Source organism: Talpa europaea, assembly GCF_964194135.1.
Source record: "Talpa europaea genome assembly, chromosome: 3".
In the NCBI taxonomy this organism is placed as follows: Eukaryota; Metazoa; Chordata; class Mammalia; order Eulipotyphla; family Talpidae; genus Talpa; species Talpa europaea.
In genome coordinates, this window is record NC_140069.1 from 102,488,783 (window position 1) to 102,502,550 (window position 13,768).

The window sequence follows — 13,768 nt, forward strand, 5'->3', positions numbered from 1 at the left end:
GCTGAGGGGAGCAGCGGGTGAGACAGGAGAGGTCTGTTACGCCATGTGGGTTGCTCCCTAGCCGGCTGGGGATCTAACTTGAACTCATGCTGCAGAGGCTGTGAACAACTTCATAGGTTGTGTCTTAACCCCTTGCACCACCAGGGAGGCCCAGGAGATGGATTTTTTAGGTGGTATCTTAAAGAAAAGTTAAGCCTTTGAAATTCAATTATAGAGCAAAAAGTTATAAGCTCTACTTAAAAACATTAAGACTGCTTTCCAGCATGGACCACTAGCCCTCTTGATGGCTGTTCAATAGACTTCATCTTAAGAGTTTTTTTATAAAGGAGTTTTAAGTCCTGCATCGCAGGGGGCATGGATATCTAGGAGGCCACACTGACGGCCTTAGTTCTGTAACTGCCATGGGAGAAGGGCAGACCAGCTGGGTGCACGAGGAAGAGAAACTGAGATTTTAGTGGGCACAGCCAATCCATTCTGCACCTTGGTGAATTTGAAGAATGGCTTACTCTTTCCCCTCTGGGAAAATGGCAGGCTAGATTTCACAGCCTCTGTGGGGCACCCTGGCATTTGGACACAACATGTCCACAGCAACCCTGATCACCAGTATGATTCAGGCCACAGAAGACAGCAGGCGATTCCCAACTACTAGAGTAAATATTCTACGACTAACTCTGGGGATATGGTGCCAAATATCCTTACAGTGGAGATGGCAAACAAGTTTCATACCTAACATCATTTCTAAGCCTTGGAAGACTTCCTGGTAAATTCAGTTGAGAAAAAATATATATAGGCCAAGTACAGGCTCACCAAGAGAAGAGTGCTGTGATCTACTAGCCATGTCTGTCACAGGCACAAGATGTGAGACTGCAGAGCACATACCCTGTATTTGTCATCCAGTCCTAAGAAAGGCCAATTGTCTCTTAGAACGCCTTGATTCTATTAGAAAGCCTTTGATCTATTTTGGGATCCCATCCTATTCAGAATATGAGGGTGGTGAGATGATATTCAAGACAGGCGCTCCCACTCCTAACATTTCCTTTTCCAGAACTGTCCCTCAAAGGCTTAGAACAAGATGCTGCAGGGAGCACAGAGCAGCAGTTTTCTAAGCATTAAATCCTTCTGGGTGTGTTCTCTAGTCCTCTTCTCTCTAGGAACACTGCCTCAGAGGTACTTGGAATTGTTGGCTAGCAGGGGTATTGAACAGTCTTCACACATCCAAATTCCTCTTCTACAGAAGATTCCAAAAACAAAGAGCCACTGAGCCAGGGGTGACCAGGAGCAGTTCCCTGTTATGTGATTGGTTGACCTATAATGACTGGAATGGGGAAATCACCATTCCCTTGGCCAATGAATATAGTCAGTATTAAGGTCATGGAACTGCTGGTGTTCAGAACTGGGTCCTGTCCAGAAAGCAAACAGAAAATAAACTGTTAGAAGTGTGTTTTCGCAACAGTTGACATCCCTGCACTCTCATTCAGGAAACTTCTGGTTCTTAAGAAGCAGAAGCCCAAAAAGGGGAGGCAGGCAACGTGTTGAAGATCCAGCACGGAGGGGCTGAAAAGCAGAATGATTCCTCGAGGTCAGGGCTAGAGAACTTGACATGCTTCTCAGCCTTTTCAGTCCAGGAAGCTTCTCCATTCACACCACTCACCTGTGATTTGCTCAGCGGCCCAGTACTTCCCTATGGTCTCAAGTACCCAGGCTTCCTCCCGATCCACAATCAGATATGCACTTTGGAAGCTGTGGCAGGAGTTTGCGTCTTCATAGTAATTCCCACCTTGTCCATGTTCTTCCAACAAGGCGACGATGACATCTAAGGCTTCTTTAGCTGTTGTCCCTCTTTCTAAACCAAGCCTGAAGTGGGTAAACCAGACATATGCCTCTGTCACGTCACACCGCATGATTACTATTATAGTAATCAAAGACTAGGACAAGGCTGACTGCTGAAGCATGCCAACACAGGCAAATATGCTAAATACAAAGGCCAATATTCAGATTAACAGTTCTCTACCTCAAAATACACCTCACATACATTTCATTTAAAACCCTAGGGGTCTTTTCAAAGGCTTTTTCAGGAATCAGTGGCTTCTCCCTCTTGAAAGAAAGCTCAGTCACCTCTTTCCTTTCCAACTCTGCCTCCACGGAACAGGTCAGTTTAGCAATCACCCTCTGCAAGATCCCCTTCCTATGGTTCTTATCTGAAGCCCAGGCTAAAGAAAATCTCTGCCCAGTCCCTCTATTATTTTCTACCCCAGGTGTTTTGGTTAGTAATGAAACAGCTCCGTGGCCAGTCACTGTCCTCGATACATATAATTTACTCAGAGATCTCATTAGGAATGGGTGGTTGGTTAGGACATGATCAAACCTTTTTTTTTTTTACATATTCCTCCTCCTCCTACCTACTAGCTTTTCTCTACTGGTATGGCTTACAGTTTCAGTTATCAAAAAGCATATACTTTTTCTGACATGAAACAGCAAAATCTTCCCTGTCCTTCCAATTAGTAAAGCCCATAAAGAGGGCACAGATACTGCCGTCTGCATGACTTTGGACAAATTACTGAGTATACTTGAACTTCACTTTTATGTCACCTATAAAATAAGTAACTACATTGTCTCAATATGAGAAAGGATTTTATGAGATAATGAATATTAAAATGCACGGTGCTAGTCCCCAGGACCAGGTAAGTGATGTGCAGATTCTGAGAGGTGGCAGCTATGAGCAAAAATCCCATGACTCAGAGATAAGGAAACACAGCTTCTAGTTTTGGTTCTGCTACCCACCAGTGTATGATCATAAGGAAAGTAACTAAGCCAAACCTTGATTTTCTCCTCAGCAAAGTGAAAACAGTACTATTCCCCTTTCAGGCTGATTTGAAAGAGTACAGCATATAACATGTACTCAGTAAATGCCCATTTATTCATCTGTGTGTTCAAATTGTAATCCTCATGGCAGGAACCCAAGTCTTAGGACAGGGTCAGTGGAGTCTACTGAAGTAGTAGCATAGGCTGGTACTTGGTGAATTTTTAACTTGAGAAGCAACGTTTATTAAATTGCACCCAACTGGATTCTTTCTGAAGGGACTTTTCACTGTGTTGCCAGGGAGAAGATCAGATAATGCAACTACCTGCTATGGACTTATTCTTGTAACAGGCCATATTTTCATAGTCAAATAATTATCAGCAAGAGTGTGCCATTCATGTGGCTACAAATTTCCCTGCCTTGAGACACTGCTCTTTTACTCTCATCTTAAATGGGCTTTTAAATCTTGCATTGCTCAATTTTCTGTCATCTCTATAATGAAACTAAATTCTCTTTGAAGCTTTTGAGCTTCTTCGTGTGCCCACAGAGTCTGGCACAAAGTAGATATTCAGTAAACCCCTGTTGCTTTATAGGCTGATACTTTTGAAAAGAAACATCAGAGGCTTTGAAGACAGAGGAAAAATTCTCTTCAGTCATTCCATTGAAACAACTGTTAAATGGTGATCTTTGGCAGCTCTATAAATTCCATGCCACAAATATAATGATAATTCAAAATGCAAGGCTATAAATGAGGCATTAAAGGGGCACATTTTTCATTGTCAATTCTTCATTTTCAGGATGTCTATTAAATATAGAGGTAAAAATATCAGGACAGCTGTCAAAACATAAGCTTGAAATTTGTATTATTTCATTCTGATAATCAACAGAATACTGATTATAAATATTAGGTCTTTTCCTCTCTTCTCCAGTTCAGGGAACTTGTTCCTTCTAAGCTATGAGAATCAGGCAGGTTCTTGGTGGAGGAAGTATGAGAAAGGTGAGGAAGGTACAAAGGCAACATGCTACCAAAATGTACTTCTAGTAGATCAAATCATCAGTTGCAAGATATGGGCTCCATGGGCCTCCAGGGAATGTAAGTAATTTCTCCGTACAAAACCTACAAGATGTTTTAACTTCTATTTCTTTTTATAAGATGTCAACTTTGGAAGGTTATTTGGAATGAAGCCATCCAATCTAGGTCTCAAACTGAACAAATGAGAATACTAGGGCCCAGAGGGGTGATACAACATGGTGTATCCACAATGAAACAAAAACCCCAACTCCCAGCCCAACCTTCTTTCACCTATGTCATCAGTCTATTATATTTCACTATTTCACAAAAAGAAAAGCTATAGCCGTCCCCCTCTAGTCATTCATTCTGGACTCATTGATCACCTATTATGTGCCAGGCACATTGTTCTTGGTGCCTGTGACACAAGCAAATGAAACAAGCCAAGATCTTGCTCCCATTCATCGTACATATCTGCTTCCTTCTGTTGCATCGTGGCAGGAAGAGAAGGAGAAAGAACAAAGTACAACTGAGATATTGAAGGGAAAGAAGGAAGAGACCTCTGTTCTTTTCCTTAATATTTTATATACTTTTTCTTTCATATATTATTAAATATATTTTAACATCCATAAAATTCACCAACTACGTATTTCAGTAGTTTTTGGCACATACACAGTTTGCCCAACTAGCGATTGCACCACAATCTTAAGTTTAGAATGTTTCAAAACCCCATAAAGAAATCCTGTATCTATTAGGAATCAGTCCTCATTCCCATCCTTCTACCCCAACCGCCAGGCAACTACTAATCTACTTTCTGCCACTACGAATTTACCTATTCTAGATATTTCCTATAGGTGGAATTCTAACATGTAGGCTTATAATATTCTGTGTGGCTTATAATGTTTTAAGATTCATCATGTTGTAGCAAGTCTCAGTATTTCATTATTGTTTTATTGTTGAATATTCCATTGCAATCTGTTTTTTTCCCCAGTCACCTCAAGGTTTATGTCAAAAACTACAGATCTTCTTCAGGATGATTTTATTACACAATATGGAGTTTGGGGGAGTAAATCCTGTCCCCACTCCCCTCCTGTTCTAGACAGTTGTTTCAAGGAGTCCCCTTGCAGTACCTGACCAGATCCATCCCCAGTAAGGCTTCTGTCTCAGTGGCTGGTTCTTTGGCATTGATGGCTTCATTGGCTATGCACACTCCATGTTCATTGGCTCCCATTTCTGCCCCCCAAAGCCAGGCAGGTCTGCTTATCACAATGGCATGAGTCCTAGGAACTTGGTCGATGGAAATGTAAGTGCACTAAAAAATGAAAGACAGTAAAGAAAGGGCTGTGAGCTGTCAGGAACCACTTAGTTTTCACTCTGGTAATTAAGTTGAACCATCAGTTCAGTGATTAAACAAGGCTAAATTATGAAAGACCTTGGAAATAACCCAGGCATAAAAGACCCTCCTCCCCCAAGTCTCACTGCAGCTCAAAGGTCTCATGGTGTGTTTCCGTTTGGTAGAATTCAGTGTTCAGTCTCTTTGGTTCAAGCCAATCTGTCCATAGTGCTTATGGATATGGTGGTCATCTCCTGAACCAGATACTCAATCTCTACCCTGAATGTTCTGTGTCCAGTCATCTTCATAGAACAGTTGGCCACTGGCATTGTAAACATAGCTATTTATTCTTGTTTGCAAAAACCATTCTACATCAGTGGTTGTTAGACTTTTACAACATTATAGAGTCCCATCTATGAAAGAAACTCTAGGAGCCTAACATAAGAAGCAAATAAAAAGGAAGTCACTTTGTTTGAAGAAGGTCCCTAAGCCTCCAGCAATCATCCACAGGGCTCCCTGAACACAGTTTGGCAATCTACCTGATTGTCCTAGTGTTAGAAAAGGGAAAATGATAATAACACTTTATATTTAACTAATATATTCAATGATTTATATACCCTCCTCCACATTGTGTTTTCCTGTCTGTTCCATTTGATTCTCACACTAACCCATCAGGAGGACACCTAAGGAAACAGTCTCAGAAAGGCATGCTTCTTACTGCCTTCAGGACTCAGCACACCCCGCTGTGTGTCTGGCCTTCTCCAGGTGGCGTGAATCCACCTGGAAAATGAGTGAGCTAATCTAGATCAAACTATCTCTTTCAAAATGTTTTTAGCCTCAGAATGTTTCCTTCATAGAAACTCTCACAAAGGGGGCCTCCCTGGTGGTGCAGGGGTTAAAGACAGAGCTATCAAGCTATTGCCACCCACTGAAGCATGAGTTCTATACCCAGCTGGCCAGGGAGTAACCCACATGGCGCAGCAGACCTCTCCTGCTTCACCCACTGCTTCCCTCAGCAGCGTATTTCAGTAGATCTGCCTGTTCTGCTCCCCACCTTGTCTCTGGTGAATCCTCTCACCCACTGCACTTCTGGCTTACACCCAGTTCTTGTATGTATAAATAAATAAATCTTTTTTAAAAATTCTCACAAAAAAGCATTAAGACAGTAAAATTGGTCAGAGTGTGTTGAGGCAAAAGAAACAATTGGCATGGGACAGGGGTTGGGTAGCTCAGAGCCCTGCCTGCTGGTTATTCCCTGCCCACTTTGGGCCCCTGGGAGGACTCCACAGAGCAGCTCCAAAACAGCTAACCTAGATTCCCCACGCAGGGCCTCCTGCTCTGACATTCTATCAGTCTATGCCATACTCTTTGAGTGGTAGAAGCAATATGGAATTTGGGGCTCTAAATTACAAGGCTCTATAGCTCTCAAGGGAGAATTTTATCAGCTGCAGTAGCCATTTACATTTTAAATTGGGCAGCTGAAAGCTTAGATCAACCACAGCTTCAAATCTTTTTTTGATTCAAGACCCAGTTATATTGACTGAATGCAGCCACAAAGTTATTCTGCATTGATTTTCCATAATCTCTAAACCTCGGGTAAAAGCTAAAATGCACGCATCACGCACACTCATTGATCAGGTGACATCCATATCTTCAACATCCACATTAGGTATTGCTTTGCATTGGGGAAATGGGATTTCACTTGATAAATATTTGTAAACTGAAAGCTAATTAAATCCAGAGGTTATCAAAAGACCCTTGAGTTTTTCCATGGCAATTTGACAATAAAATACTCTTGAAATGTTTTCTTCTATTCAATTCCCCAAAGATACTTACTTAAAAAATGATTCTTCCAGAGCAACAAGCTGGCCAAAGCTGTAAACAATTATGGTAGGGCCCTCCATGCTCTTGTAAATATAATTGAAATTTATATCTTCAAATTGCAGTCTTTCATGTAAAATGTGGAGCAGGCATTGACCAAGAATTATTTCCTTAAGCAATTGACTGTGTATGGGCTCTGTGCAAGGAGTCAGACCAATTCTCTCTATTACACATGGTTGCTTCTTGACTATATCACCTCTGAGTACATGTCACTTCCCAAACTTCTGGGCCCACTGAGTTCCAGTGACAAATTCTTTTTTTTTTTTTTTTAAAGATTTATTTATTTATTTATACAAGCACTGGGTACAGTCAGAAGCGCGGGAGGGTGAGAAAATTCACCAGAGTCAGAGCAGGGAACAGAGCAGGCAGACTGACGAAATACACTGCTGAGGGGAGCTGCGGGCGGCAGGAGAGGTCGGCACGTCATGTGGGACCCTCGCCTGATGGCCAGGGATCGAACTGGTGCTGCAGAGGCTGCGGGCAGCTTCACAACCCAGCACTCAACCGCTGCGCCACCGGGGAGGCCCTCCAGCGACAAATTCTATCTCAAATCAGTAATGAGGGAAAGAATCTCAGATTCTAAAGTATAGATTTATTATAAAGCTTTCACTTTCATTTCACCAAATATCCCTAGAGTACCAACCATACACGAGGAATTTTGTGTAAGTGTAGATAAATCATAGAGGATGCCCAGTCCCCGCCCATCCTTTCTGCTGGGAAGTTAGGAGAGGCACATACACATGTTACTGTAACCATGTGGCCAACTTTAATGTCACTGAGGCTTGTCTACTAAATAGGCCAGATTGCATCTTGCCTGCCCCAACCTTGTACTCTTGATGAATCCAAATAAGCTCTACTTTTTCTCTTTCTCTCCTTTCATTTATCTCCTTCAAAAATACTATATAATTGACCTATTTATCACATCAGATCTTTATATATGCTCTCTTCCCCAGTTAGAATGTAAGCTCCATGAGAGCATGGAAACATCTTTGTTGTTTAGTTCCCTGATAACCCAAATCTGGAACATATTGGGCATCAATAAAGCTTTCTATGAATGAATGAATGAATGATGAATGAATGAATGAGTGAATGAATGAATGACAAAGGTCAAAGGGAGCATAATAGAGGTTCAAAGGAAAGAGGCACACATCCACCAGGCCAAACACTACCAAGTGGGTGATATTTGAGTTGAATATGAAAACTCGGTCAGCCAATTCCAGACAGAGGTAAGAGCCTGAGAAGAGAAAAAGAAGGGTCTACCCAAAGTGTGTTCATGGTCCGGTGAGCTCCCCGCTAAGCTGCTTAGTGGAGCGCTGTGATGGCACTGAGTCACAGAACTGCAAGAGCTCAATAAGTACTTGCTGATAAAAACATTGATAATTGAATCAAAAAAGACCATATGGTTTTTGTGGGAGTTCAAAATATATGCAGCCAACTTGAGACTTTTCAGGCCAAACTCAGAATGAAGTGGAAGGAAAGAGATCCCCAAATAGCCAGATGGGCCAGCTCAGTCCCTCCTCAGCATTGGGCTAAAAGCCAGAGAACCAGCTCTCCCTCACAGGCTACAGAACAGGGGGAGGGAGAGAAGGGGTAAATGTGTCAGAGCCTTGAAGAGCCTGTAACTCGGGCCCCTTAGGGCATCGTTGTAGTGGACTGCTGAAGACCTGGCCTAACAAGGGTTCTTCTGCGGTTGTAATTCACACATGCACCATTGTACCTGATATCTGACTAAGGACACCAGGTCCGGGAGGGAGTAAGGAGGATGTCCACACTTATTTCCTATAGATTGGTTCTTTAAAATCCCAGCTGGGAAGCAAACTTCACAAATAAGGACCATTTACAGATGTCAGCAACCTCTTTTCGTAAAATCAGCTCATCTAGAACATGAACTCCACAGGTGGTCATTGTTTTTTGGGTTTTTTTTTTCAGTTTTATTTTTATATTCCCCATACAATTGCAACCCCCTTATTTTGAACCCAATCCTTCCTTTCCCCACCTCCCTACCCCCCATAGTGTGTCTCTGGTTCATAGTTGTTTGTTGATTTTGATTTTCACTTTATTATAATTAGCCTTTTTCCTGGTCCCTTATAGGTTTTCTAGATTCCTGCTATCACTGAGACCATCCGGTATTTTTCTTTTTCTTTCTGGCTTATTTCGCATGATCCCTTCTAGCTCCATCCATGTTGGGGCAAATTGCATGTGTTTATCTTTTTTGAATGCTGAGTAATACTCCATGGTGTATATGTACCACATCTTCTTGATCCAGTCATCTATTTTTGGGCATTTGGGTTGTTTCTAAAGCTTAGCTATTGTAAACAGTGCTGCTATAAACATAGGGGTGCAGGTGCTCTTTGGAACTGATGTTTCTGTGTCCTTTGGGTAAATATCTAGGAGTGGAATTGTCACAGGGCAGCGCCGATATTGAACGGGTTGCCTGGCTGTGGGTCCTCACCCGCACGCTTAAAAGGGACTTATTAATACTCCACTACAGGCACACACAAAAGGTTAATAAAAGGTTTATTTATAAGGGAAAAGGAAATAAGGAAAATGTACAACTTAGGGAGAAAATAGGGAAATGAAGTCTTTAATGCGTCCTACCCAATCCAACGACCTGGAAACCCAAAAAGCACTCTCAGAGCTGGCTGCGAGCCGGCTGTGAGCCAAAATGGGGGGGACCCCTCAAAAGCCCACGTGTCTGGCTTTATACCAACCTGGCTGCTTAACCCCACCCTCAGGTCCCAGCCACCTTCCCTTTGGTGGTGATGGGATTTGGAGTTCCCAGTGTCTTTGGCTTTGGCCTGGGGTGGGGATGGAGTCCACAAAGCCTGTATGGAATTAGCTTTAGGACATCCTTTTCCCCCTACCAGAATTGCTGGATCATTTGGGAGCTCTATCTTTAGTAGGTTGAGGAATCTCCACACAGCTTTCCATAGTGGTTGGACCAGTTTGCACTCAGGTGGTCATTGTTTTTAAATAAAATTTACCAACCTTTACAACTTCCATGTTATTAAAGAGGCAGAGAAAAGGGGGATTTAAGGTAGCAGGGAGGTTTTGTTAGGGGGAAAAGGATGTCCCAAAGCTAATTCCATATAGGCTTTGTGGACTCCACCCACACCCCAGATCAAAGCCAAAGACACTGGGAACTCCAAGTCCCATCACCACCAAAGGGAAGGTGGCTGGGACCTGAGGGTGGGGTTAAGCAGCCAGGTGGATATAAAAGGCAGACATGTGGGTTTGGGGGGGGGGATCCCCATTTTGGCTCTCTGCCAGCTCGCAGCGTCCGTTGGGTTTCCAGGTCGTTGGATCGGGTAGGACGCATTAAAGACTGGAACCCATTTAATATCAGGGTTGCTCTATAACAGTTTCACAGCAGGGGTTGGGGAGATCCAAAAACCACCTGGAATCTTCTTTCAGTGCAGCAAAAACAACTTACTTCCCCAAGTAAAAAGATCTAGCTGAATTCCTATCAGAAAATAAAAACAAAAAAGACAAATGTTGACCACTTAAAGGGTCAGTCTTTGCAGATATTGTTTTGACCTCAGCCTTGGAGAAGCTGTTACCAGGGCTGGATAGATTGTCTTGCTGCCTGTGGCCTCTCCCACCAGCTTTTAATAAAACCAATCTTCCTTCCGCATAGCCTCTGGGTGCTCACGCCACAGAACAATGAACAACAACGCCCAGGCTGGGGGAACCACAGGGAGGCATCTGCTAAAGGCCCTGATGCTCATCCTCGAAGTTTTAAAGGCACTGGGGGAACTGGCTCTCAAGTGGCACCTGGGGACTCATGCCAAGCTGGGAAATGGAAAGATGAGCCCTGACAAGGACCCAGAGATAAAGAAAAAAGGAAATTCTGTCATTGTGGAAATGACAAGGCCCTGATTATTTTGTGTTTGTGTCAGAAATGAAAATGTAAAATCGCTTCACACGGTGGCGCAGTGCTTGCACATTCCAGCACACACTTTTTCTGGATCTCTCCCAGTGAAAGGGAAATGGAGACACTCACACAATAGACATTTCAATTAATGAAATGCAACCATTGTGCCTTCCCTACTGTACTCGGATGGGGAACACAACCCTGGCACCACCAGCAAAAACCACTGTGAAATGAGTTGATGAGTCAGCCAGACTTCTTAGAGTGTGAAAGAAAAGCAGGGAAAATAGGATGCTTTAGAAAAATATTTTTAGTTTCAGAAAATTTGCAACTCTAAAGGATCCTGGCTAATTATCACTAAGTTTTTGTTTCGTTGTTTTTATTCCTGATTTTTTATCTCAGTGTCTTGCCTGCTACTTGACTGGTTTTTGAAAATGGGCCCTGGAGATTCATAAGAATCTAAATAAAGAACAAAGAAGATGTTGAGATGAGAGGGGAACACTCTGAACCACATTTTAGAAGAACAGCTTTTTATGCCCCTGAAGCTGTAAGATCTTTAAGGGTGGGCAACACAACGGCCTGGGGTCAGAAACTGGCTTAGGAAAGGAGCCTCAAGGCAAGGAAGCCCAACGTTGAGGGAGATGCTCAGCCTCCATACCAAGCTGGGGCCGAAGGGAAGGGAGCACACCTTTTGCTCAGCGGCCACAGAACTTTGCTCAGCTTTTTGATACCAGAATGACTGTGCTTTCCTGCTGAAGGAGCAAGTTGGAAATGTAGGCAGTTAGGGCCACAGGGTGGGGGTGGGGGGGACTAAGCCTTGCTTACACCTGGAAAACAATGAATTCCACAGGTTTCCCACACCCACACCTAAGGGCAAACACCTGTGTTGACCAAGATTAGCACCATTTGCTTCCCCAAAACCAGATGTCATCCCTCAGGGAGACCCTGGCCCCACTGACAATGCATGGCCAAAGGCAACCACCTAGAAACCCATTGTGAGCCCTGCCCATCAAAAAGACACAAGGCAGGGCCTCCCTGGTGGCACAGAGCACCAGCCCTGTGAAGCTGTCCACAGCCTCTGCAGCACTTGTTCGATCCCAGCAGGGAGAATTCCACATGGCGCAGCAGATCTCTCCTGTCTCGCCTGCTGCTCCCCTCAGCAGTATATTTTGGTCAGTCTGCCTATTCTGTTCCCCGCTCTGTCTCTGGTGAAGAGGTCACCCTCCCATGCCTCTGGCCTGTACCCCAGCTCTTGTATAAATAAAAAATAAATCTTAAAAAAAAAAAAAAAGACACAAGGCAGTCACCCAGCCACCACCACCAGACCCCTCATTTTAAAATAAAGCTTGTAAGCCCCCATTTCCTGCCCCTCAGCAACTACCCACTCCGGATCACTCTGTTCAGAGAGTTTTTCCTGTCCTCCTTATCTAAAAATAAACTTCTTACTTTTCTGTCTATCTCTGGTCTCGACGTTTAATTTGTCCCTCGCCGAGACAAGTAGGTGTTTTGGGGGTCCTAAATTTACTACTATACAAGGTAATCTTCAGAATTAAGATTCAGACACTGCTGCCCCTCACACACTCACATGCACACATCACTAACATATCCTCCATCTAGACAATTTTACTAGCAGAGCTATTGTTACAGGACAGGGAGAGGGGCAGCCCAAACCCCACAAACCTGCCTATTCTATATAGGGTTCTACCATCCGCCGCATTAACACAAAACAGACTTTAATGGGAAGGAACTTTAATACAATTTGGAAACAATACAGGAAAGGCAAAGAATCTAGTTTCTAAATCAAGCACCCAAAGTTACCCGTGCCCTCGTGGGTAAAACTCCATCCAAATGGGATTGGCCCAGAGCAAGGCCCCAAAGCCTGCCACAAGTCTAAAGCATCTTCCAGTGGGGACCCACAGAAAAGGGTCAGAAACAACCAGACAAGCCCGGAAAGAAAAGAGCAAAATCAAAATCAAGATAAAAGCTGCCATTGTCACCTCCCCACGGGTCTCACCCACATCTGTGTCACCCAGTCCACGACCAAAAGGCAAGCTCAGTTTCTTCACATGTCTCTTGGCCCCATGTGCCTCCTCCAGGTCTTCTGGATCTCTATCCTGCTTCCTTCCTTCCTCAGTCTCCTCTGCAGCCTCTTTTCTCCCTGCTCAGCTCCACCCTCCCTTGGGTGGGGCAAAAAACCTGAAACCTCCCCCTTTCCTGGGGACCACCCTGTTACACAACCAGCTATCATTCATAGGTGATTTTCTATTCTTGCAAATATTTTCATTGGGGAGGGAAAGGAAAATGATCTACCAAAAGCCTGCCCCAAATCGTGAAATTTGCATGGCCTGGCCAGGGACACTACCCTGAGTCCATACAGAACTTCATGTAGTGGAAAGTAGAAATAAATTTTTAAAAATGAAAAATGGAGACTTTAAATTTCAAAGGAAGGAAACAATGGAGTTGAGATTTATTACAATTTAAAAAGAGACTTTCAAAAAATAGTATGTGTCAAATCTGCCTTGTCTACTAAGTTTGTCTCCATAAATTGTGGTGTAGCCAGCCTCTTGGACACCACATACAAATAACGTCGACTGTAGTTGAAATCTACTGTTTTTCTGGAACAGTATTTTTTTTCTAAATAGAAAGTTCCAGTACATAAGAATAGACTCTACCCACACCGTAGCCCTGGGGAGGAGCAGGACTGAGGTAAAGCTGAGATCATTTCTGAGATGCATAGTGTACTGTGTCCTTGGAGGACAAAGGGACTTTCATAAATGGAAATATATATACACATCCTACTCTGCAACCAAGAGAGAAGTTGTTAAAAACCCACAATCCACAGGAAAAAGATTAAAGAACATAAAACAAAATGCT

The 13,768-nt window shown here is 43.3% G+C and overlaps 1 protein-coding gene across 1 annotated transcript in view; it reads right to left on the minus strand.

Moving 5' to 3' along the window:
- SCRN1 (secernin 1) overlaps positions 1 to 13,768 on the minus strand; it is a gene marked incomplete at both ends in the record, with an annotated part of 31,150 nt that overhangs the window by 13,180 nt on the left and 4,202 nt on the right. Inside the window, 2 exons of the mRNA XM_084229866.1 lie at positions 1,652 to 1,854; positions 4,940 to 5,121. Of these exons, the coding sequence (XP_084085992.1) occupies positions 1,652 to 1,854; positions 4,940 to 5,121 (385 nt within the window). The remainder of the gene's footprint in view (positions 1 to 1,651; positions 1,855 to 4,939; positions 5,122 to 13,768) is intronic.